At 54.1% G+C, this 20,814-nt stretch overlaps 1 protein-coding gene across 2 annotated transcripts in view; it reads right to left on the bottom strand.

Annotated features, from left to right (window-relative positions):
• FAM3B (FAM3 metabolism regulating signaling molecule B) overlaps positions 1-640 on the bottom strand; it is a 32,612-nt gene extending 31,972 nt beyond the window's left edge. For both annotated transcript variants that reach the window (XM_025983364.2, XM_025983362.2), the window contains exon 1: positions 473-640. In XM_025983364.2, the coding sequence (XP_025839149.1) occupies positions 473-491 (19 nt within the window). In that variant the 5' untranslated portion in view covers positions 492-640. The remainder of the gene's footprint in view (positions 1-472) is intronic.
• Positions 641-20,814: the final 20,174 nt, after the last annotated feature.

The raw sequence follows: 20,814 nt of genomic DNA on the forward strand, positions 1-20,814 counted from the left end.
CTCACGAAAGGGATGCAGGCACATCTTTTACAGTGGGTGTCAATGGAGCAGTCCACATGAATCCGTCCCCACTTGCCAGCCACTCACATCCCCGGGCCACTTAAAAAGGCTGCCTCAGTGTCCCTGGCTTTTCCTAACTTCCTAGGCTGGTCTGGCCAGTGCAGCGCCAGGTGGAGCCCACGAAGCAGCCCCGTGGAGGGGTGCCGGGCCCGGGCATCCCGGCAGGCACAGCCCCCCTGCTCCCCGTGCACCTGCTCCAGCCGCACCTGCCCTCCCCACACCTACTCTGCAGGCAAAGCCTCCGGCTCCGGACCCTGCACGCGGGGGACCCAGCGAACCGGCCCTGCAGGACTGGAGCCCGCGATTCTGCTCCCGGGGCTGCGGGGAGACCCGCGGGGGTCGCGGCGGGGGGGTCCCGGGGAGGGCCAGGGCGCCGGCTCTGCACCGCTCCCGCCGCGGAGGTCGCACTCACCTGCAGTCCAGGGGCGCATCTTCGGGCGCAGCTCGCCGGCGACCGCACAGGGCCTCGCAGGGGCCGCGGGCGACCGGGACGCGCCCTCGAAGCGCACAAGAGGTGCAGAGGGCGGGCAGAGGGGCCTCACGGAAGCGCAGGCCGGCTGGGGCCGGGCGGGGGCTGGCCGGGCAGGCGCCTGCAGATCCGGCAGGTGCGGGCCGGCAGGTGCGCGGGGCGGCGCCCAGGAGCTCCACCAGCCTGCGGCCCAGGAGGGATGCTGCCTCCGCTCCGCCGACAGGGGGCCCGGAGTAGGGACAGGGTCTGTCCCCCGGGGGGAGGACCCCGTGTCCCTTAACGGTTCGCAGCCCCAGCCGCCAGTGCAATGCCTCCCGAGGGGAAATGGCTACGAAGAGAAGCAGGCCCTGAGCCCAGTCCTCGCAGGTTCCGAGTTGGCGGCCGGCCCCGGGGCCAGCGTCAGAAGGCTCCTGCTTCCTCCAGAGCAGTCCTGCTGCCCGCTGTGGGTTGCACAGCTCCACACGGTCCTCCACCTCTTGCTTCCTCCTTTACTTCGGGGGCCCATTTGAGGGAAACCAAGGACAGTGCCTGCAGCCCCACGGTCAGGGTCGCAGACCTGCAGGTCCTTTGGTCCACACAGAGGCCGAGGTACCAGGGTGGGAGTCTGGCAGGTGTTTGAAGACCACTTCCCGGAAGCTGCCCCAGCTGCTCTCCCTGCAGACCTACTTTCCAGACACCCACCAGGTGCTCTTTGGAACACACTGTAGTCATAGTGGCCTCCGTCGGCCAAGGGCGAGTTAAGGCTCCAAGGGCAGTTGGTCACTTCTGCAGAAGAGTGTTCCAGGTGGGCAGGGCTCTGCAAAAGACCCACCCCCACTCCCAGAGCCCGCGGGCTCCGCAGTTCTGCTCTGTTCCTGTTTCTCCTTCCCTGAAAAGCCCAGAGGTCTTACCTCATCTCAGGATGCTCACCACCCTGCGGGGTGGCACAAAGGACTTGACCATGACCCTGGTTCACCACTGTCTTTGCCTCCTAAGGAGCTCCTGTGTGGCCCCATCCAGGGAGCCTGGGGACACATGTCCTGTGGATGGCTTGGCTTTACCCTCCCAGGTCAGTCCTCCCCCGACTGTCTCCCCAGTCAGGGGGCTCAGAAGACAAGGTCCCCACAGTCCCCAAGACATGTGCCTGAGCATGGCACATTTCAGTTTGGATGCCACCTCTGGGCTGCTCCACAGCAACACTCAGAGCCATTCTCCAGCTGTTCTTAACACTTCCATCACAGCAAGTGCATCAGTCCATTAAAGTAGGTCTTGGTCTCATTGACCAAGAGTCTCACTTGTGTCTGGCTCACCTGATTTTGGAGACTGAGCTTTTTTATGTCCTGTTCTGTTTCATTTTCTTTTTAATTGTGGTCCCAAAAAAATGCATAACATAAAATTTACTGTCATTTCGAAATTTAAAAATGTACATTCAAGTGCAGAGTTCAGTAGTGTCAAGTACGTTCACATTGTGGTGCAACAGGTCTTAAGGCCTTGTCTTACAAAACTGAAACTCTGTCCACATTAATATCAACTCACCTTCCCCCACCCTCAGCTCTTGGAAACCACCATCCTACTTTGCTCCTATCAGTTCAACTACTTTAGAAACTTCAGCCAAGGGGCACCTGCGGTGGCTCAGTTGGTGAAGCGTCTGCCTTCGACTGAGGTCATGATCCCAGAGGCCTGGGATCGAGTCTTCCTCTCCCTCTGCCCCTGTTTGTGCTCTCTCGCTTGCTCATTTGCTCTCTCTCTAATAAATAAATAAAATATTCAAAAAAAGAAAAGGTAAGAACTTCACCCAAGTAGAACATATACCATTTGTCTTTTTATGACTAGCTTATTTCACTCAGTATAAAGCCCTCAGGGTGCATCCATGTTGTAGTATGTGACAGGGTTTCATCCTTTTTAAAGGATGAATAATATTCCATTATATGCGTATTCCACATTTTGTTTCTCCATTAATTTGTTGAGGAACACTTGGTTATTTCCACCTCTTGACTACTGTGAATAATGCTGCTGTGAACATGGATGTGCATCTCTTCCGGACTCCATTTTCAATTATGTTGGGTACATACACAGAAATGAGATTGCTGGGTCATTTGGTGATTCTATTTTTAAGTTGTTAAGGAAACACCATGCAGTTTCCCCACAGTGGCTGCTCCATTACAGTACGAGTATTGGCTGCCCCAATAACAACGTACAAGTATTCCAATTTCCCCACATCCTCACCACCAACACGTTTTGTTTTGCTTTTTAAATTTTCAAATAGAGTCACCCTAATCTCACTGTAGTTTGATTTGCATTTCTCTAATGCGTAGTGATGTTGAGCATCGCTTGCGCTTGTTGGCCATCCGTGTATCGTCTTTGGAGAAATGTCTGTGCAAGTTCTTTGCATTTTTTGTAGTCTGGTTTCATTGTTCTTGCTGAGTTGTATGGGTTCTTTAAATATTCTGGATGTTAATTTCTTATCAGATTAAACAATACTGAAATATCAGTATTGTTTGCAAATATATTTCTTGATTCCATAGGTTGCCTTTTCACTCTGTTGATTGTGTCCTACGAAGCACAGTTTTTGAGTCTGACATAGTCTCATTGATCTATTTTTGTTGTTGTTGCTAGTGCTTTTGGTGTCCTATCCAAGAAATCATTACCAAATCCAATGTTATGAAGTTTTTCTCCTATGTTTCCTGTAGAAATCTTACAGTTTTAGGACCTATATTAAGGTCCTTAACCCATTTTGAATTACTTTTTGTAGATGGTATTAGGAAGGACCTAACTACAGTCTTTCAATGTGAATGTCCCGTCCTCCCAACACCATTTGTTGAAGAGACTGCCCTTTCCCCATTGAATGGGCTTAGCACCCATGTTAAAGGTCATTTGACCATATATCCAAGGATTTCTTTTTGGGCTCTCTAGTATATTCCATTGATCTATACAGAATCTGTCTTTATGCCAGTACCACTTGATTACTGTAGCTTTATAAGTTTCAAAATCAGAAAGGGTGAACCTTTTAATTTTTTTCTTTTTCAAGATTGTTTTGGCTATTCAGAGTCCCTTAAGATTCCACAGGAATTTTAGGTTGGGTTTTTCTATTTTTGCAAAAAAAAAAGAAAAATCATCAAGAGTTCGATAGGGCTTGCATTGAATCTGTAGATTGTTTTGGATGGTATTAATAATAGCTGTAATGACACTAAACCTCCCAATCTGCAAGCACCAAATGTCTTTGCATTTATTGGTTATTTCCTTAATTTCTTTCAGCAATGTTTTACAGTTTTTAGTGTATAAGGCTTTCACTTTCTTGGTTAAGTTAGGGTTTGTTTTGATCTTGCTCTTATCACCTGCATCCCGACTCTATTCCCCATTCTCAGCAGGTTTATAACAAACATGGCTACTCGAATTCTCCCTAGCAGCTCCATTAAAAAAAAAAAAAAAAGACAAACTTTCCATTTCTGATCTATACTAAGGAATATTTTTTCTTTTTTAAAGAGGAAGTGCCATGTATATTAACTGAAAAATGTAAAGTAATCACAAAGTTAATAAAAGGCAGAATGATTATTTAAATAAATTACTATTTAAACTCTTGGAACTCTACTCAGGAACTTAAAATTATTGTTATTGAGATTACATATCACAGGGACGCCTGGGTGGCTTAGTTGATTGAGCGGCCGATCTGGACTGTGGCTCAGGTCATGATCTCAGGGTCCTGGGACTGAGCCCTGCGTTGGGCTTCCTGCTGGGCGGGGAGTCTGCTTAAAGATTCTCTCTCTCCCCCCTTCTGCCCTGTCCCTCCGCTTGTGCTCTCATGCACTGTCTCCCCCTCCAAAAGAAATAAATCTTTAAAAAATTATATATTACTCGTAATATACATGGGAAACATATATGAAATGCACATTAAGTGAAGAAGTGGGAATAGAAGTGCACATTTATGCATATACGAAGGCTAGAAGGAAACATAGAAAGCAAAAAAAAAAAAAAAAGGCTGCATTTACCTGAGCAAACTATAAAGTCACATTAGTTTAACAAATCTTTTAAATAAACAAGCACTACGAGATATGGAGGCTACATAGTGTTGATGGGTAGAGGAGCGGATAAAGAAGATGTGTGTGTGTGTGTGTGTGTGTGTGTGTGTGTGTGTGTGTGTACAATGGAATACCCTCAGCTATAAAAAAAGATTGAAATCTTGCCATCTGGGACAACATGGACCTAGAGAATATTTATGCTCAGTGAAGTTAAGTTAGAGAAAAACAAATCCCATATGATTTCACGTCTATGTGGAATCTAAAAACAACAACAACAACAACAACAAAACAAACAAAAACAGAAGCACTCATAAATACAGAGAACAAACTGCTGGGCGCCAGAGGGGTGGGGGGGTGGAGGAGGGGGGAAATAGGTGGAGGGGATGAAGAGGCACAAACGTCTACGTGTAAAATAAGTAAGTCACCGGGATGAAAGGTACAGTTTGCTACCTCTGCAGGGCGGCGGCCGGTACCTGGCGGTGGGCAGCGCCGTCTAACTCCCAGCAATGCGTGGAACCGCTGAATCTCTAGGGCGCACACGTGAAACTGACACTACGTAGTCCCCCCTCAATTCCCTCGTGGGTCCCTGGGCCACCAGCTCATCTTCCCAGCTCTTCCCCTCACCCGGCACCGAGGGTCCCCTCCCCAGGGACAGCCACTGTCACTACTAGCAGTTCCCAGCCCTCAGAGCCAGCCTCTGCGTGTGCAGACCTGAATGTATTTCCCTCAGCCCTTTTACACAAAAGACAGATTGTGCGTGGTGTTTCACAATCTACCTTTTGTGCTGTAACATCTTAGAAAGCTTCGTACATAAACACACCCAGGATTTCTTTTCTTTTCTTTCTTTTTTTTTTTTTTTTTTTTGGTTTGAACATATCTTTAAAATAGGTGTGGAGGGCAGCTTGGGTCATTTTGAGCCTTTTGCACTATTAACGATGCTGCAACGAATACACACCTTCATGCATCCACCTGGGCAATAAATACTGAGGCGGATTTAAAATAGACGCCTGGAAGTGAATCAGAGAGTGTGTGAATTCTGGATTTAATGGGTATCTCCAGAGAAGTGACAGCAGTTTACATGCCCGCCAGCAGCACCGGAGAATGCCCATGTGTCCACACCCTTCCTAACGCACCACATCATCCAACTCCTTGATCTGTGCTAATCTGTAGCATGGGGGAGAAAGTCCTAGTGTTATTTTAATTGCCTCTTTTTTTTTTTTTTTAATGAAGAGGGGATTGGTTATGGTTAAGCAGAGTGAACATCTGCTTAAATTCAACACTTTTATTTTTTTATTGTTTTTTATTTGTTTATTTTTGAAAGATTTTATTTATTCATGACAGACATACAGAGAGAGAGAGGCAGAGACACAGGCAGAGGGCAAAGCAGGCCTCTTTCATTAAAGTGATGGCTTGGGCATATTTTTGTAGGTTTATATATATATATAGTCCAATTTTTTAAAAAATGTATTAAAAAGTAAATGGTCATAATCACCTCCTATCCCCATATCCTCTTTACCTGTTAGAAAACCAGAATTATTCATTTCTTGGATGTCCTTCCAGAACTTCTTTGTACAATACCCAACCGAATAAGAATCTATCCCCCTGTCACACACACACGTTTAACAAACCAGTGCATACTCTCACCCTGCCCCACATCTGGCTCGTCAAGATATCTCGGAGAGTCTGTCATTTGTGTAGCCAGAGCTCTTCCATATTCTTTCAAGCTGGCTCCTTACTATAGACACTTGATTCTTTTTCCACTTCTTGTTAGGACTAACACTGTGACAAAAATCTTTCACATAGAATGTTTCACTTATGTGAAATGAATAACACTACTACTACTACTACTACCACTACTACTACTACTACTACTACTCGTCAGTGTGGGGGCGCCTGGCTGGCTCAGTCGGTGGAGCACATGGTCTTGGGGTTGTCAGTTCAAGCCACGCTGACCCTAAAAAAAAAATAAATAAATAAAACAAATTCCTAGAAGTAGAACTGCTGAGCTTGTATTATCTATAATTTTGATAACAATTTGCCAAAACAAGGGCACCTGGGTGGCTCAGTTGGTGGAGTGTTGTCTGCCTTCGGCTCGGGTCATGATCTCAGGGTCCTGGGACCTAGCCCTGAGTCAGGCTCTCCTCAGTGGGGAGTCTGCTTCTCCCTCACTTCCTCTATGGTCTCTCTCTTTCTCTCAAATAAATAAAATCTTAAAAAAAAAAAAAAAAAACAGTTTGCCAAAACAGACCTGAATGGCTGTGGCACTCAGTGATGTGCCTCCAGCAACACTTGCACATGCTTGTTTCATCTTAAGGGCTTTCTGGGTGGAGAGCTGGATGTGGGACTTGATCCCAGGACCCTGGGATCACGCCCTGAGCCAAAGGCAGGTGCTCAACCACTGAGCCACCCAGGCTTCCCTAAGATAATTTTTATTCTTATTGATTTTCACCTTACTTGTTTACTTGGGAAAGCACTGCCATTTAAAATGGATCTCCCCTTAAGATCACTCAAATGGGCAGCCCCGGTGGTGCAGCGGTTTAGCACCGCCTGCAGCTCAGGGTGTGATCCTGGAGACCCAGGATCGAGTCCCATGTCAGGCTCCCTGCATGGAACCTGCTTCTCCCTCTGCCTGTGTCTCTGCCTCTCTCTCTCTATCACTCATGAATAAATAAATAAATTAATAATAAAAAAAGATACACTCAAATGCAAAGCAACCAGAATAACAAGGAGTGGAGGATGGAGGGGGCGCTCTTACATACCTACATGTGGTGTAAGACCCCCCCTTTCACACTAATGGACACCTGCTACTATACACATCGCTACACAGTTCTAAATTGCATATGACAGCTCTTACAATTCTGTATTAATTAGTCCCTTATCATAGGTAATAAAAATTCTCCCCATTTTTGAGCGTGGCTGTTTCCCCCTTGCACGATTAAAAAAATTATGTGATTTTTCTTTTTGCAGCTTTTGAGTTTCATCTTGCTCGGAAAGGCCTCAGTTCCCTTCCTCCTAGTTTCTCAGTTCTTGATTAAAACCCTGGGTCCCTTGATACTAGATTTCCATGGTGATCCAAACTTGTTTTCTTCCAGCTGGCTAGCCAGTGGCTCGCTATTTGTGGAAGGATCGTTTCCCAGCATTGACTCAACTGCCCCCTCATCATACAAAGGCCCGTGTGTACTTGTTTTGATGTCTGGACTTTAAATTCTGTTTTCTCTGCCTCATCTCCTGCTCAGGTATTTCTTAGGGATCTTTGCGTCTTCACCTTACACGCTAACTTGGGGTTCCGCCGTCACGGCTCACGGCCCCAGAGCCTCAGCATGGGACACACTGTTCTGGAGGCCCTACAGAGAGATCTTTTCCTGCTCTCACAACAGCCTAAAGGGAAGCCATATATATTAAATTTTACTTGAGAGAGAGACAGCGAGAGAGAGAGAGAGCGAGAACATGAGCAGGGGGAGGGACAGAGGGAGAAATGGGCTCCCTGGTGAGCTGGAGCCTGGCACAGAGCTCGATCCCAGGACCCCAGGATCATGACCTGAGCAGAAGGCAGATGCCTCACCGACTGAGCACCCAGGTGCCCCAAGGGAAGGCACCTTAACCCTCTTACAGATGGTGAGGTGAAGCACCAAACTGTCACAAAGGCCATCAGTCAGCGAGCTAGGGGTCCACGTGAGTCCAAGCAGATGTTCTGCTCGCTGAAATCACAGCAACAGGACAACTGAGGCCTCCCAAAGGCCATATTCTATAGTCACGACCCCCAAGTTCTCTCTACTCGGATCTGCAGAATGACCTGGCTGCTAACTTTAATTCTCCGTCTCAAAAATCCATAGCACATAAAATGCTAAGACTTTTAAAATGTTCTTTTATAGAACTAGATTTGGCTTCTTCACAACTAAGCCGAGTGTTTTTCCTATTTATCGCACAGCTAGAGACTAAATGTGTTGAAATGCCTGGAAATCTCTGGAAACCAACTTCCCTTCTTCTCCTTCCGCAGGTGTCAGACCTCTATCATTCTGTCTCAGTGCCACTTACCCTTTATTTTCCAACTTTGTGTTCCTCTGTGCTGCACCGTATTGAGCCTTTTCTGACTTTACCCTCCAGTTCACTAATTACATATTCAGCGCTATCTGATTTGATGTTGAACCTGTTCATTTGAATTTGTTGTTGTTACTGTACACGTTTTTATTTCTAGAAATTCAATTTGGTTCTTTTACAAAGCTGCTATATTGTTTTTCACAATTTTCTGTTTCCTAAGGATATCCTAAAGCCTGCTTTTATTTTGCTAACCATAATTAGTCTGTTGACAGTTGAATCTGCCAATTACAATTTGTCTGAAATCTTTGCAAGTTATTTTCCTGACTCTAGATCATGGAGGTTTTTTTTTTTTTTTTTCTTCTCGACTGGCTATGCACGGGGCATTGCATTTGGGGGAAAAATTATATATATATATATATAATATATATATAAATATATATATTATATATATATATATAGAAATGTCTTGAGGCCAGTGAAAGTAATTTAGTCCTGAAAATATCTGTGTTTGCCTTCGCCAGGGCCTGAGTCATTACCACTCTGGGGCCATCTATAAAAATATATATACAGTCAAGGTTTGAAAACTCATGGATGACCCAGCCAATTAAAAACAGGCTATAATTCAACATGAGCTGTTCATGTGAAGTTAGTGTCTACCCTGATGGAGTTGAGCTCCCAATTTTTTTGCATGGAGGGTCTACTGTCCTACTCTTCAGAGCTCATTTGGGGGTAACAATTGCCCTTGGATAAAATGCGGTTTCCTGGTATACTCCCACCCCAGAGGTGCCTCTTTGGGGAGCAAAGGCAGATGGTGAGCTCAGTTGGGAGTAGGGGGCAAAAGGCGGCTGGGATGTGAGAGGCGTATTATGGTAACCAGGGAGTAATGCATTTTCAACAGGAGTCTGTCGACTGTAATGCACAGCAAGCAGGGGATACAAAAGATAAGGGGAAGATGATTTTACCCCTCTGACTGGTAGCTGAGGATAATGAGGCCTCCTTCACGACATCTACGCCTGCACACGAAGGGGACTCTCCAGAGAGGCCTTCCCTGGACACTAGGAGAATAAACCTAGAGCCTCACCCCTCTCCCCCTATTACTCTTCTTCATGCCCTTAGCACCAATCAGGCCCCCCTCCGCGTCTAAGGAGCTGTTTATGTCTGCCTCCTTCAGGAGAATATAGGCTCTACCAAGGCAGGGCGTCACCCTGCACACTGCCGGGCCCCAGTGCCTTTGCACGGAGCCCGACGCCAAAGGCTTTCTCAACACATCTCTGGTGAACACGTGCGTACATGAACTAATGTGAGAACCGATGATTCCACTGAAGGAGACACAGGTTGGGAGGGGAGGCAGACTGCAAGGGGAAGTGTCAGGAGTCTGGTTTACACACTGAGTGTTGCCCAAGGGACACAGCCCATCAACGGGAGGGAAGGAAGGAGGGTCAGAAACAGGAAAGGAGCCATCCAACTAAAGGTGATAAAGGCACACCTTGGTTTTCTTCTTACAACACTCGGGCCATGAATGGACATTCACAGCAGATGATGATTGCAACCACACCTCAATGTCTTAGAGCCAGAGTAGATACTAGGTGTCTTTTTATTTTAATTAACCACTTTTTTTTTTAGAGTAGTTTTAGATTCATAGCAAAAAAATGAAGGGGGAGCAGAGGATAGCCATTGACCCCCTGCCCTACCCCACGCAGAGCCTCTCCATCAACATCACCCACCAGAGGGCACATTTTTTACAAATGCATAAATCTTCACTGACATGTCATAATCACCCAGAGTCCACAGTTTACACTAGAATTTATTCATGAGGTTGTAAATTCTATGCCTTTAGATAGATGTGCAACCACAGGTTTCCACCATTATAGTGTCCTACAGAGTAATTTCACTGCCCTAAAAATCCTCTGTGCTCTGCTTCTTCATCCCTCCCTCACCCGAGCCCCTGGCAACCACTGATCTCTGTAGTGTCTCCATGGTTTGGGCTTTTCCAGAATGTCATACAGCTGTAATCATACAGTTAATAGCCCTTAACAATATGCATTTAACTCTCCTCCACATTTTTTACAACTTGATGGCTCATTTCCTTCAGTACTGAGTAACCCATGGTTTGGATGCACCCATTCGTCTCTTCACCTACAGAGGAACAGCTTGGTTTCTTCCAAGCTTTGACTATTATCTTTAAAGCCTCATAAACATCTATGTGCAGGTGTTCATGTGGACGTAAGCTTTTAACAACTTTGGGTAATACCAAGGAGCGTGCTTGCTGGATCATATGTAACAACAGTTAGAATGAGTTAGTTTTGTGAGAAATGCCCCAAACCAGCCAAAGTGGCTGTACCATTTTTGCATTCCCAACCAACAGTGACTGAGAGTTCTTCTCGCTCCACAACCTCACCAGCATCCGGGGTTGTCAGTGTTCTGGATCTTGCCTATTCTAATAGATGTGCAGTGGTGTCATTGTTTTTAACTCCCATTTCTCTTGTGACATATGATGTGGAATATCTTTTCATCCGCTTATCTGACATCTGTATATCTTCGTTGGTGAAGTGTCTGTTAAAGCCGTTGGTCCATTTTTAAATTAGTTGTTTGTTTTCTTCTTGTTGAGTTTTAAGAGTTCTTTGTGCATTTTGGCTAACAGATCCCTACCAGATGTATCTTTTGCAAGTATTTTCTCCTGGACTGTGGCTTGTCTTCTCATTCTCTTGACACTTTGAAGAGCAGACATTTTTAACTTTATTTTTATTTATTTTTTAAATTTTTTTCCATTTTTAACTTTAAATGAAGCCCAGCTCATCAATGATTTCTTTCAGGACCACGCCTTTCATGTTGTATTTAAAAAGTCATCACCATACCCAACGTCATGTAGGTTATCTTCTAGGGGTTTTATAGTTTTGCATTTTACACTTATGTCTGGGATCAGTTCTGACTCAATTTTGGTAAAAGGTATAAGGTCTGTTTCTAGATTCGTTTTTCGCATGTGGATGTTCTAGTCTTCCAAGACCATCTGTTGAAAAGGCTGTCTTTGTTCCATTGTACTGCCTTTGCTCCCCTGTCAAAGATCAGTTAACTAGAGCTATGTGGGTCTATTACTGAGCTTTTTATTCTGTTCCATTGATCTGTTTGTCTATTCTTTTTTTTTTAAGATTTTATTTATTTATTCATGAGAGACAGAGAGAGAGAGAGGCAGAGACACGGGCAGAGAGAGAAGCAGGCTCCATGCAGGGAGCCCGACATGGGACTCCATCCCGGGTCTCCAGGATCACGCCCTGGGCTGAAGGCAGCACTAAACCACTGAACCACCCAGGCTGCCCCTGTTTGTCTATTCTGACACCAATACCATGCTGTCTTAATCACTATAATTTTATATTTAAGTTTTCAAGTTGGGTAATCCTCGTCTGGTAACTTTGTTCTCCTCCAATACTGTGCTGGCGATTCTGGGTCTTCCTCCTCTCCATATAAACTTTAGAATCAGTTTGTCAAGATCCACAAAATAACTTGTTGGGATTTTGATCCGGGATGGCACTGAAACTACAGACCAAGTTGGGAAGAACTAGCATCTTGACAACATTGAATCTTCCTATCCATGAACGTGGAATATCTCTCCCATTTATTTAGTGTTTCTTTGATTTTGTTCAACAGCACTTTGTAGTTTTCCTCATATAGATCTTGTACATATTTTGTTAGATTTCCACCTATGTATTTCATTTGGGGGGAGTGCTAATTAAATGGTATTACAACATTTTTAGGACTGCTAAGATTAAATGAACTAATATCTGGAGTGTTCTAGCACAGACAGCCTGAAGCTGAGACACTGCATTACTTATGGACTCTGCACTTTGTCCTATAAGGCTCTGAGGCAGCCAGAGACTCTGCTGAGTTGGTGGTGAAGTTGTTCAGAATCGTGGCCAGCTGACCAACTACAAGAAAAGTAAAGGCTCTCCACATCCTGGGAGGCCCCCTAGGAAGGCCACAGGATAGTGGAAGGGCTTACCCTGCCAAGCTCTTCCAACCTTGGGGGAGGAAGTGTTCATCATCTTTCACAGGGCCAGAAACCCAGACAGAGGAGCTCCAGGGAAGATGCAAGTCTAAGTTCAATTCAATTCAATTCACAAAACATTTATTAAGCACCTCCTAGATACCAGGCACTATTTAAACCCCAGAGATACATCAGAGAACAAAACTGACAAAGACCCAGGACTTAGGCAGCTCACCTTCCAGTGCAAATTTATGAAAAGCAAAGCAGCTTTTCATAACAACACAGATCCCTAGGGAGGACTGACCTGCACTCAGGAGCATGCCAGTGGAAAACCCTCCGCAACCAAGAGGAGCAGAGCGTGCGCAGCAAGGCCCCAAAGGCTCTTGTGCCAGGGGTCATACGGAAAGGCACTGGTGATGCTGGGGGGGGTCAGGGATGCTGGAGGTGATGACAAGCAGGACATGAGGCTTTCCTGGAGGGAAAGGAAGCCTGAGGTTGGAGAGGGCAACTCTTGGGTGAAAACTTTCAACCCTTTTCTAAGCCATAACTTTGTCAGAAGCTTCCTTGTCTCCAAGAGGTTGAGAGGAGAAATCCAGGGACTGTGAACTCTGGGTTGGCAGATTTCAGTTTAGAAATCTCTGAATCTGAATGGGGTCAGAAGCAGCTGGGAGAGGTGAAAGGAGCATATAGATTGAGGGGCCGTCTGCCCTTCTTTCAGCTGCCATTCTGGGTTGTGCCCCTTTTATTCTGGGAGCGACCCGGGTGGGCCAGATGTAACGCACACATGAAGGTCTCATGCTGACCATACAGCCACTTGTTCATGACCAGTCATTGCTCTTGGGTAGGACTGGTGGGTGAGGGTCCAGGGCAGTACGTCTAAGCTTCTGAACTGGTTTCATCTTTTCTGCTTGTCAAGTTGTTACTTGCAGACTGTTTCTCTGCAAGTATCTCAAAGGCGCCAGATCCTTTTGTGCAGATAATCCATGTTGACTTTGGGGTTTTCATTTGAAAAGGTGTTTCCCGCAGAAACCAAGAGTTGAGTCACACGCTTCACTACACAAATCCACCCTGAAATGGACACTTACGGTGTGAGGAAGAGTCCAACTTTTTGAAGTGTGTTTCTCCTACTTGTGACTGCAGAGTTTTATATCCCATCGTACAAAATGCTTCTTACACGTTTTGTGCATCATCATGTTGGTCATGGTCAGCATCCTGGGACAGGGAAGAACTGTAGCAGAATTCACGCATCTCCTGGAAGAGGCCCTCATGCAGGGAATGAATCATTTGTGGGGAGAAAAGACACCCGATTTTCATGCACTCAAGTGACACAAAAGTGTGAGAACAGCTCCAAGGGTAGGTTGGAGCATATTTGTCAGAAGAGAGGGTCCATGTGGAGACTGGGAAAGAGGTTTTGGCCACAAGTGCAATATAAACCAGTAACATAAACCAATATTAAGTAGTTGGTGCGGGAGATGGATGATGCCGCACGCTCCCTTGAGCTCAATCCCGGATCCATGGTCGCCCCACTTGCTCGGCGTGACAGCCAAAGTACAAATAGGATAACTTAGTAGCCCACAGCACCAAGCTAGAACCCGGGTCTCAGCACCCCGGCCCTGTAGTCAGGCGTCCCACCTTCCTGGAGGGCCATGCGTCCTTTCCTGAAGGTGCATACAAACTGAGAGGTCACCAGGGTCTTTGAGGGCCCAGGGGAGAGTGCGCACACACTCCCAATGACCTCCTAGACTCTGTGTGACCCCCGCGTGTCTCTTCCTCCTCACCTTTATCCCCTGTGTGATCTGTTTACTTGCACCTCACCCGGAATACAAGATCTCTGAGAAATAAAAACGAGCAAACCAACACCCAAACTCAATCCCTTTGCTGCTGCTTTTCACTTTTTATGAAACAACTTTTGCTGGCTGCGGTGGCTAAAACTCTCAAGACGAAGAGCATGGAGATTGGATCAGATGGACTCTGATCCCCGGGTTCTGTCTCTCCGCAGCTGGGTGTGAGCTAATGAGGGGGGAGGGGGGCCCACAACACCCACGTCAGAGGTGAGAAGATACAGACAAGGTACCAGAACACTGCTGGATGTAAAAAAAAAAAAAAAAGCACCCTATCCACAGTCACTACTATTATTTTAATGGGTCATTTGGTCTCTCACTGTCATAAGCAATCACGAGAAAAACTAGCTGAATTTCAGCTTTGATTTAGAAAAAAGTTAAGTAAGGGACTATCACAGACACTGTATGATACCTGTCCTCGGATATTCCAACGAGAAAAGATCTTTCTTTTTCTTTATTTTCTTTCTTTCTTTCTTTCTTTCTTTCTTTCTTTCTTTCTTTCTTTCTTTCTTTCTTTCTTTCTTTTTTTTCTTTTTTTTTTTTTTTTGAGAGTGAGAGAGTGCCTGAGCAGGGGAAGAAGGGGCAGGGAGTCAGAGAGAGACGGGGAGAGAACCCTAAGCAGGGGGCTCCACTCACAGACTGGATGACCCAGGGCCCTATCTCACCGCCAGGAGATCATGACCTGAGCAAAAATCAAGAACCAGATGCTTAGCTGACCGAGCCACCCAGGCTCCCCGAGAAAGGATGTTTCTTAAAGGCAAGTCCCTTGGGAAAGAAAACAAAACAAACCATCTCAACCACACACGCATTAACTGTCCCCAAATGCTAAATGCAAGAAAACAGACTATTTGTGAAACTCAGTGATTTCCAAGTTGGACCTGCTGCCGCATGAAGGCGGCTCCGAGCTGTGCAGGGCTGCCCTGGCCGGGACCCCACTGGCACCCGCAGCACCTCGCTCTCTCCCGCACCTCCCGGTCGCTCGCTGGGCCTCCTGACGACCACCCTGCCTGGGGCGGGTTCCCGGGCCTTGAAACGCGGGTCATTTCAAGCACTTCCTTTTGGGGGTCCTCGGAGCAGTGCAGGCCCTTGTGCTGAAAGGAGTGAAAGGAAGTCACTGCCCTCGGGGCGCTGCACCACCCGCCCAGCAGGACCTGCCTGCCCGACACGGGGCCTGCCCGACACGGGGGTCCTGCCCGACACGGGGGTCCGCCCAACACAGGGGTCCTGCCCAACACGGGGGTCCTGCCCAACAGACCTCCCCCAACACGACCACCCCCCAACATAGGGGTCCTGCCCAACACGGGGTCCTGCCCAACACGACCCCCCAACAGGACCCCCGCCCGCCCCGCGGCCCCGATGACGTCACCCCCGCCCCCCCCCCCCCCGGACCGAGCGTCCAGTCCCCACGACGGTGCCCGCTGTCAGGGGGAAGCCGAGGTGGCCGGGCCTGACCCCCCGCCCCCCCCCCCGGGCTTGTCCCTGCTGCCCGCGTGGGGTCGGGGCACGTGGGGGGCAGCCCGGGCCCGGGTCAGGGCCAGCGCCCCCAGGCGGCTGAGAACAGGCCGGCCCGGGTCGCCCGTCCCCGACGTGAGGTGCGGGTCCCCGCGACATCGGGCGGGTCCCCCATCCCGGGTCCCCCCCCATCCCGGGGCCCCCGCCCCGCCCCGCCCCGCCCCGCCCCGGCCCGGCCCCCCTCACCCAGCCGCCGCCGCTCCTCTCCGCCCGCGGGGCTCCGTGCGCGCCGTCCTGCCCGCGCCATCCCGCCCACTGCGCACGCGCCGACCCCCGCCCGCCGCTGGGGGCGCCCTCTCCGTCCCCCACCCCCGTCCCCTCCCCGCCCCACCCGGGGACCCCACCACCGCGCTCCTGCCCCGCCCAGGCACCCTCCCACTGTGCACCCGGGACCCCACCATCTCCCGCCCCTCTGCACCCCGTGCCCCGGGGACCCCACCATCTCCCCGCCCCTCCCACGGTGCCCCCGGGACCCCACCATCTCCCCGCCCCTCCCACCGTGCCCCGGGGACCCCACCATCTCCCCGCCCCTCCCACGGTGCCCCCGGGACCCCACCATCTCCCCGCCCCTCCCACGGTGCCCCCGGGACCCCACCATCTCCCCGCCCCTCCCACCGTGCCCCGGGGACCCCACCATCTCCCCGCCCCTCCCACGGTGCCCCCGGGACCCCACCATCCCCCGCCCCTCCCACCGTGCCCCGGGGACCCCACCATCTCCCCCCCCTCCCACCGTGCCCCGGGGACCCCACCATCTCCCCGCCCCTCCCACGGTGCCCCCGGGACCCCACCATCTCCCCGCCCCTCCCACCGTGCCCCGGGGACCCCACCATCTCCCCGCCCCTCCCACGGTGCCCCCGGGACCACACCATCCCCCGCCCCTCCCACCGTGCCCCGGGGACCCCACCATCTCCCCCCCCCTCCCACCGTGCCCCGGGACCCCACCATCTCCCCGCCCCTCCCACCGTGCCCCGGGGACCCCACCATCTCCCCGCCCCTCCCACCGTGCCCCGGGGACCCCACCATCTCCCCGCCCCTCCCACCGTGCCCCCGGGACCCCACCATCTCCCCGCCCCTCCCACCGTGCCCCGGGGACCCCACCATCTCCCCGCCCCTCCCACGGTGCCCCCGGGACCCCACCATCTCCCCGCCCCTCCCACCGTGCCCCGGGGACCCCACCATCTCCCCGCCCCTCCCACGGTGCCCCCGGGACCCCACCATCCCCCGCCCCTCCCACCGTGCCCCGGGGACCCCACCATCTCCCCCCCCCTCCCACCGTGCCCCGGGGACCCCACCATCCCCCGCCCCTCCCACCGTGCCCCGGGGACCCCACCATCTCCCCGCCCCTCCCACGGTGCCCCCGGGACCCCACCATCTCCCCGCCCCTCCCACCGTGCCCCGGGGACCCCACCATCTCCCCGCCCCTCCCACGGTGCCCCCGGGACCCCACCATCCCCCGCCCCTCCCACCGTGCCCCGGGGACCCCACCATCTCCCCCCCCCTCCCACCGTGCCCCGGGACCCCACCATCTCCCCGCCCCTCCCACCGTGCCCCGGGGACCCCACCATCTCCCCGCCCCTCCCACCGTGCCCCGGGGACCCCACCATCTCCCCGCCCCTCCCACGGTGCCCCCGGGACCCCACCATCTCCCCGCCCCTCCCACGGTGCCCCCGGGACCCCACCATCTCCCCGCCCCTCCCACCGTGCCCCGGGGACCCCACCATCTCCCCGCCCCTCCCACCGTGCCCCGGGGACCCCACCATCTCCCCGCCCCTCCCACGGTGCCCCCGGGACCCCACCATCCCCCGCCCCTCCCACCGTGCCCCGGGGACCCCACCATCTCCCCCCCCCTCCCACCGTGCCCCGGGACCCCACCATCTCCCCGCCCCTCCCACCGTGCCCCGGGGACCCCACCATCTCCCCGCCCCTCCCACCGTGCCCCGGGGACCCCACCATCTCCCCGCCCCTCCCACGGTGCCCCCGGGACCCCACCATCTCCCCGCCCCTCCCACCGTGCCCCGGGGACCCCACCATCTCCCCGCCCCTCCCACGGTGCCCCCGGGACCCCACCATCTCCCCGCCCCTCCCACGGTGCCCCCGGGACCCCACCATCTCCCCGCCCCTCCCACCGTGCCCCGGGGACCCCACCATCTCCCCGCCCCTCCCACCGTGCCCCGGGGACCCCACCATCTCCCCGCCCCTCCCACGGTGCCCCCGGGACCCCACCATCCCCCGCCCCTCCCACCGTGCCCCGGGGACCCCACCATCTCCCCCCCCCTCCCACCGTGCCCCGGGACCCCACCATCTCCCCGCCCCTCCCACCGTGCCCCGGGGACCCCACCATCTCCCCGCCCCTCCCACCGTGCCCCGGGGACCCCACCATCTCCCCGCCCCTCCCACCGTGCCCCCGGGACCCCACCATCTCCCCGCCCCTCCCACCGTGCCCCGGGGACCCCACCATCTCCCCGCCCCTCCCACGGTGCCCCCGGGACCCCACCATCCCCCGCCCCTCCCACCGTGCCCCGGGGACCCCACCATCTCCCCCCCCCTCCCACCGTGCCCCGGGACCCCACCATCTCCCCGCCCCTCCCACCGTGCCCCGGGGACCCCACCATCTCCCCGCCCCTCCCACCGTGCCCCGGGGACCCCACCATCTCCCCGCCCCTCCCACGGTGCCCCCGGGACCCCACCATCTCCCCGCCCCTCCCACCGTGCCCCGGGGACCCCACCATCTCCCCGCCCCTCCCACGGTGCCCCCGGGACCCCACCATCTCCCCGCCCCTCCCACCGTGCCCCGGGGACCCCACCATCTCCCCGCCCCTCCCACCGTGCCCCGGGGACCCCACCATCTCCCCCCCCCTCCCACCGTGCCCCCGGGACCCCACCATCTCCCCGCCCCTCCCACCGTGCCCCGGGGACCCCACCATCTCCCCGCCCCTCCCACCGTGCCCCGGGGACCCCACCATCTCCCCGCCCCTCCCACGGTGCCCCCGGGACCCCACCATCTCCCCGCCCCTCCCACCGTGCCCCGGGGACCCCACCATCTCCCCGCCCCTCCCACGGTGCCCCCGGGACCCCACCATCTCCCCGCCCCTCCCACGGTGCCCCCGGGACCCCACCATCTCCCCGCCCCTCCCACCGTGCCCCGGGGACCCCACCATCTCCCCGCCCCTCCCACCGTGCCCCGGGGACCCCACCATCTCCCCGCCCCTCCCACGGTGCCCCCGGGACCCCACCATCCCCCGCCCCTCCCACCGTGCCCCGGGGACCCCACCATCTCCCCGCCCCTCCCACGGTGCCCCCGGGACCCCACCATCTCCCCGCCCCTCCCACGGTGCCCCCGGGACCCCACCATCTCCCCGCCCCTCCCACCGTGCCCCGGGGACCCCACCATCTCCCCGCCCCTCCCACCGTGCCCCGGGGACCCCACCATCTCCCCGCCCCTCCCACGGTGCCCCCGGGACCCCACCATCCCCCGCCCCTCCCACCGTGCCCCGGGGACCCCACCATCTCCCCGCCCCTCCCACCGTGCCCCGGGGACCCCACCATCTCCCCCCCCCTCCCACCGTGCCCCGGGGACCCCACCATCTCCCCGCCCCTCCCACGGTGCCCCCGGGACCCCACCATCTCCCCGCCCCTCCCACCGTGCCCCGGGGACCCCACCATCTCCCCGCCCCTCCCACGGTGCCCCCGGGACCCCACCATCCCCCGCCCCTCCCACCGTGCCCCGGGGACCCCACCATCTCCCCCCCCCTCCCACCGTGCCCCGGGGACCCCACCATCTCCCCGCCCCTCCCACGGTGCCCCCGGGACCCCACCATCTCCCCGCCCCTCCCACCGTGCCCCGGGGACCCCACCATCTCCCCGCCCCTCCCACGGTGCCCCCGGGACCCCACCATCCCCCGCCCCTCCCACCGTGCCCCGGGGACCCCACCATCTCCCCCCCCCTCCCACCGTGCCCCCGGGACCCCACCATCTCCCCGCCCCTCCCACCGTGCCCCGGGGACCCCACCATCTCCCCGCCCCTCCCACCGTGCCCCCGGGACCCCACCATCTCCCCGCCCCTCCCACCGTGCCCCGGGGACCCCACCATCTCCCCGCCCCTCCCACCGTGCCCCGGGGACCCCACCATCTCCCCGCCCCTCTGCCCCGAGTCCCGAGTCCCGGGGCCCCATCACATCACCACCTCCCGGGCTAGGCACCAGGAGGCCTCAGCCGCCTTCCCGAGGAGGCCCTGCCACAGGGCACCCCGCAAACTGCCTTAGGCTTTCCGGAGGCGGGTGCTGACCCTGCTCCGCGAGCTGCCCCTGCAGGAGGCCCCACAGGGCGGTTCCGGAGGCGGACCGGGGCTTGCAGGAAAGGACAGGCCTTAGGGGAGGGCCCCCTGTGGGGTCAGGTGTCAACTCTCCTGCCCAGGCTCCAGCTCTCCCCTCTCCCCTGGGGCACACCTGCTCCCGCTCCTGCAAGCCAGCGTCTGGCTTCCTCTCTGCCCCCCTCGGCCCCTTGTAATCGTGATTCATTTTTTGAAAGTGTGAGGACCCCCCAGGAAGGCCTTTAGAATGAATCCCCATATTAAAATATTCCTGTGGAAATGCTGAGTCCGTTCTCCTGCCCTGCCCCGCAGGACTTCTGAAGAGTTGGCCTGAAGCGGGTTAATGAATGAAGCGGGTTAATGACATCTTTGCCTGCAGATGCACCTGCGGTCCTGCGGGGCCCTGGTAAGCGGGGCCTGTGTTTTCTCTGTCCCGCGGGCCCAGCCCTGGGGTGGGGGTGGGGGGACCCAGCAAGCACTCAGCCCTGGCATGTGCGCTGAATGAAGGCCTGTTACAGTGAGGAACTGGAGAAAAGTCCAGGCTTCACGTTATTCAGCTCCCTCAGAGCATTTTCTCCCTCAAAGAGGTTGTATCAGCCAGCTCAGGCTGT

Source organism: Vulpes vulpes, chromosome 15 (genome assembly GCF_048418805.1).
Source record: "Vulpes vulpes isolate BD-2025 chromosome 15, VulVul3, whole genome shotgun sequence".
Lineage (NCBI taxonomy): Eukaryota > Metazoa > Chordata > Mammalia > Carnivora > Canidae > Vulpes > Vulpes vulpes.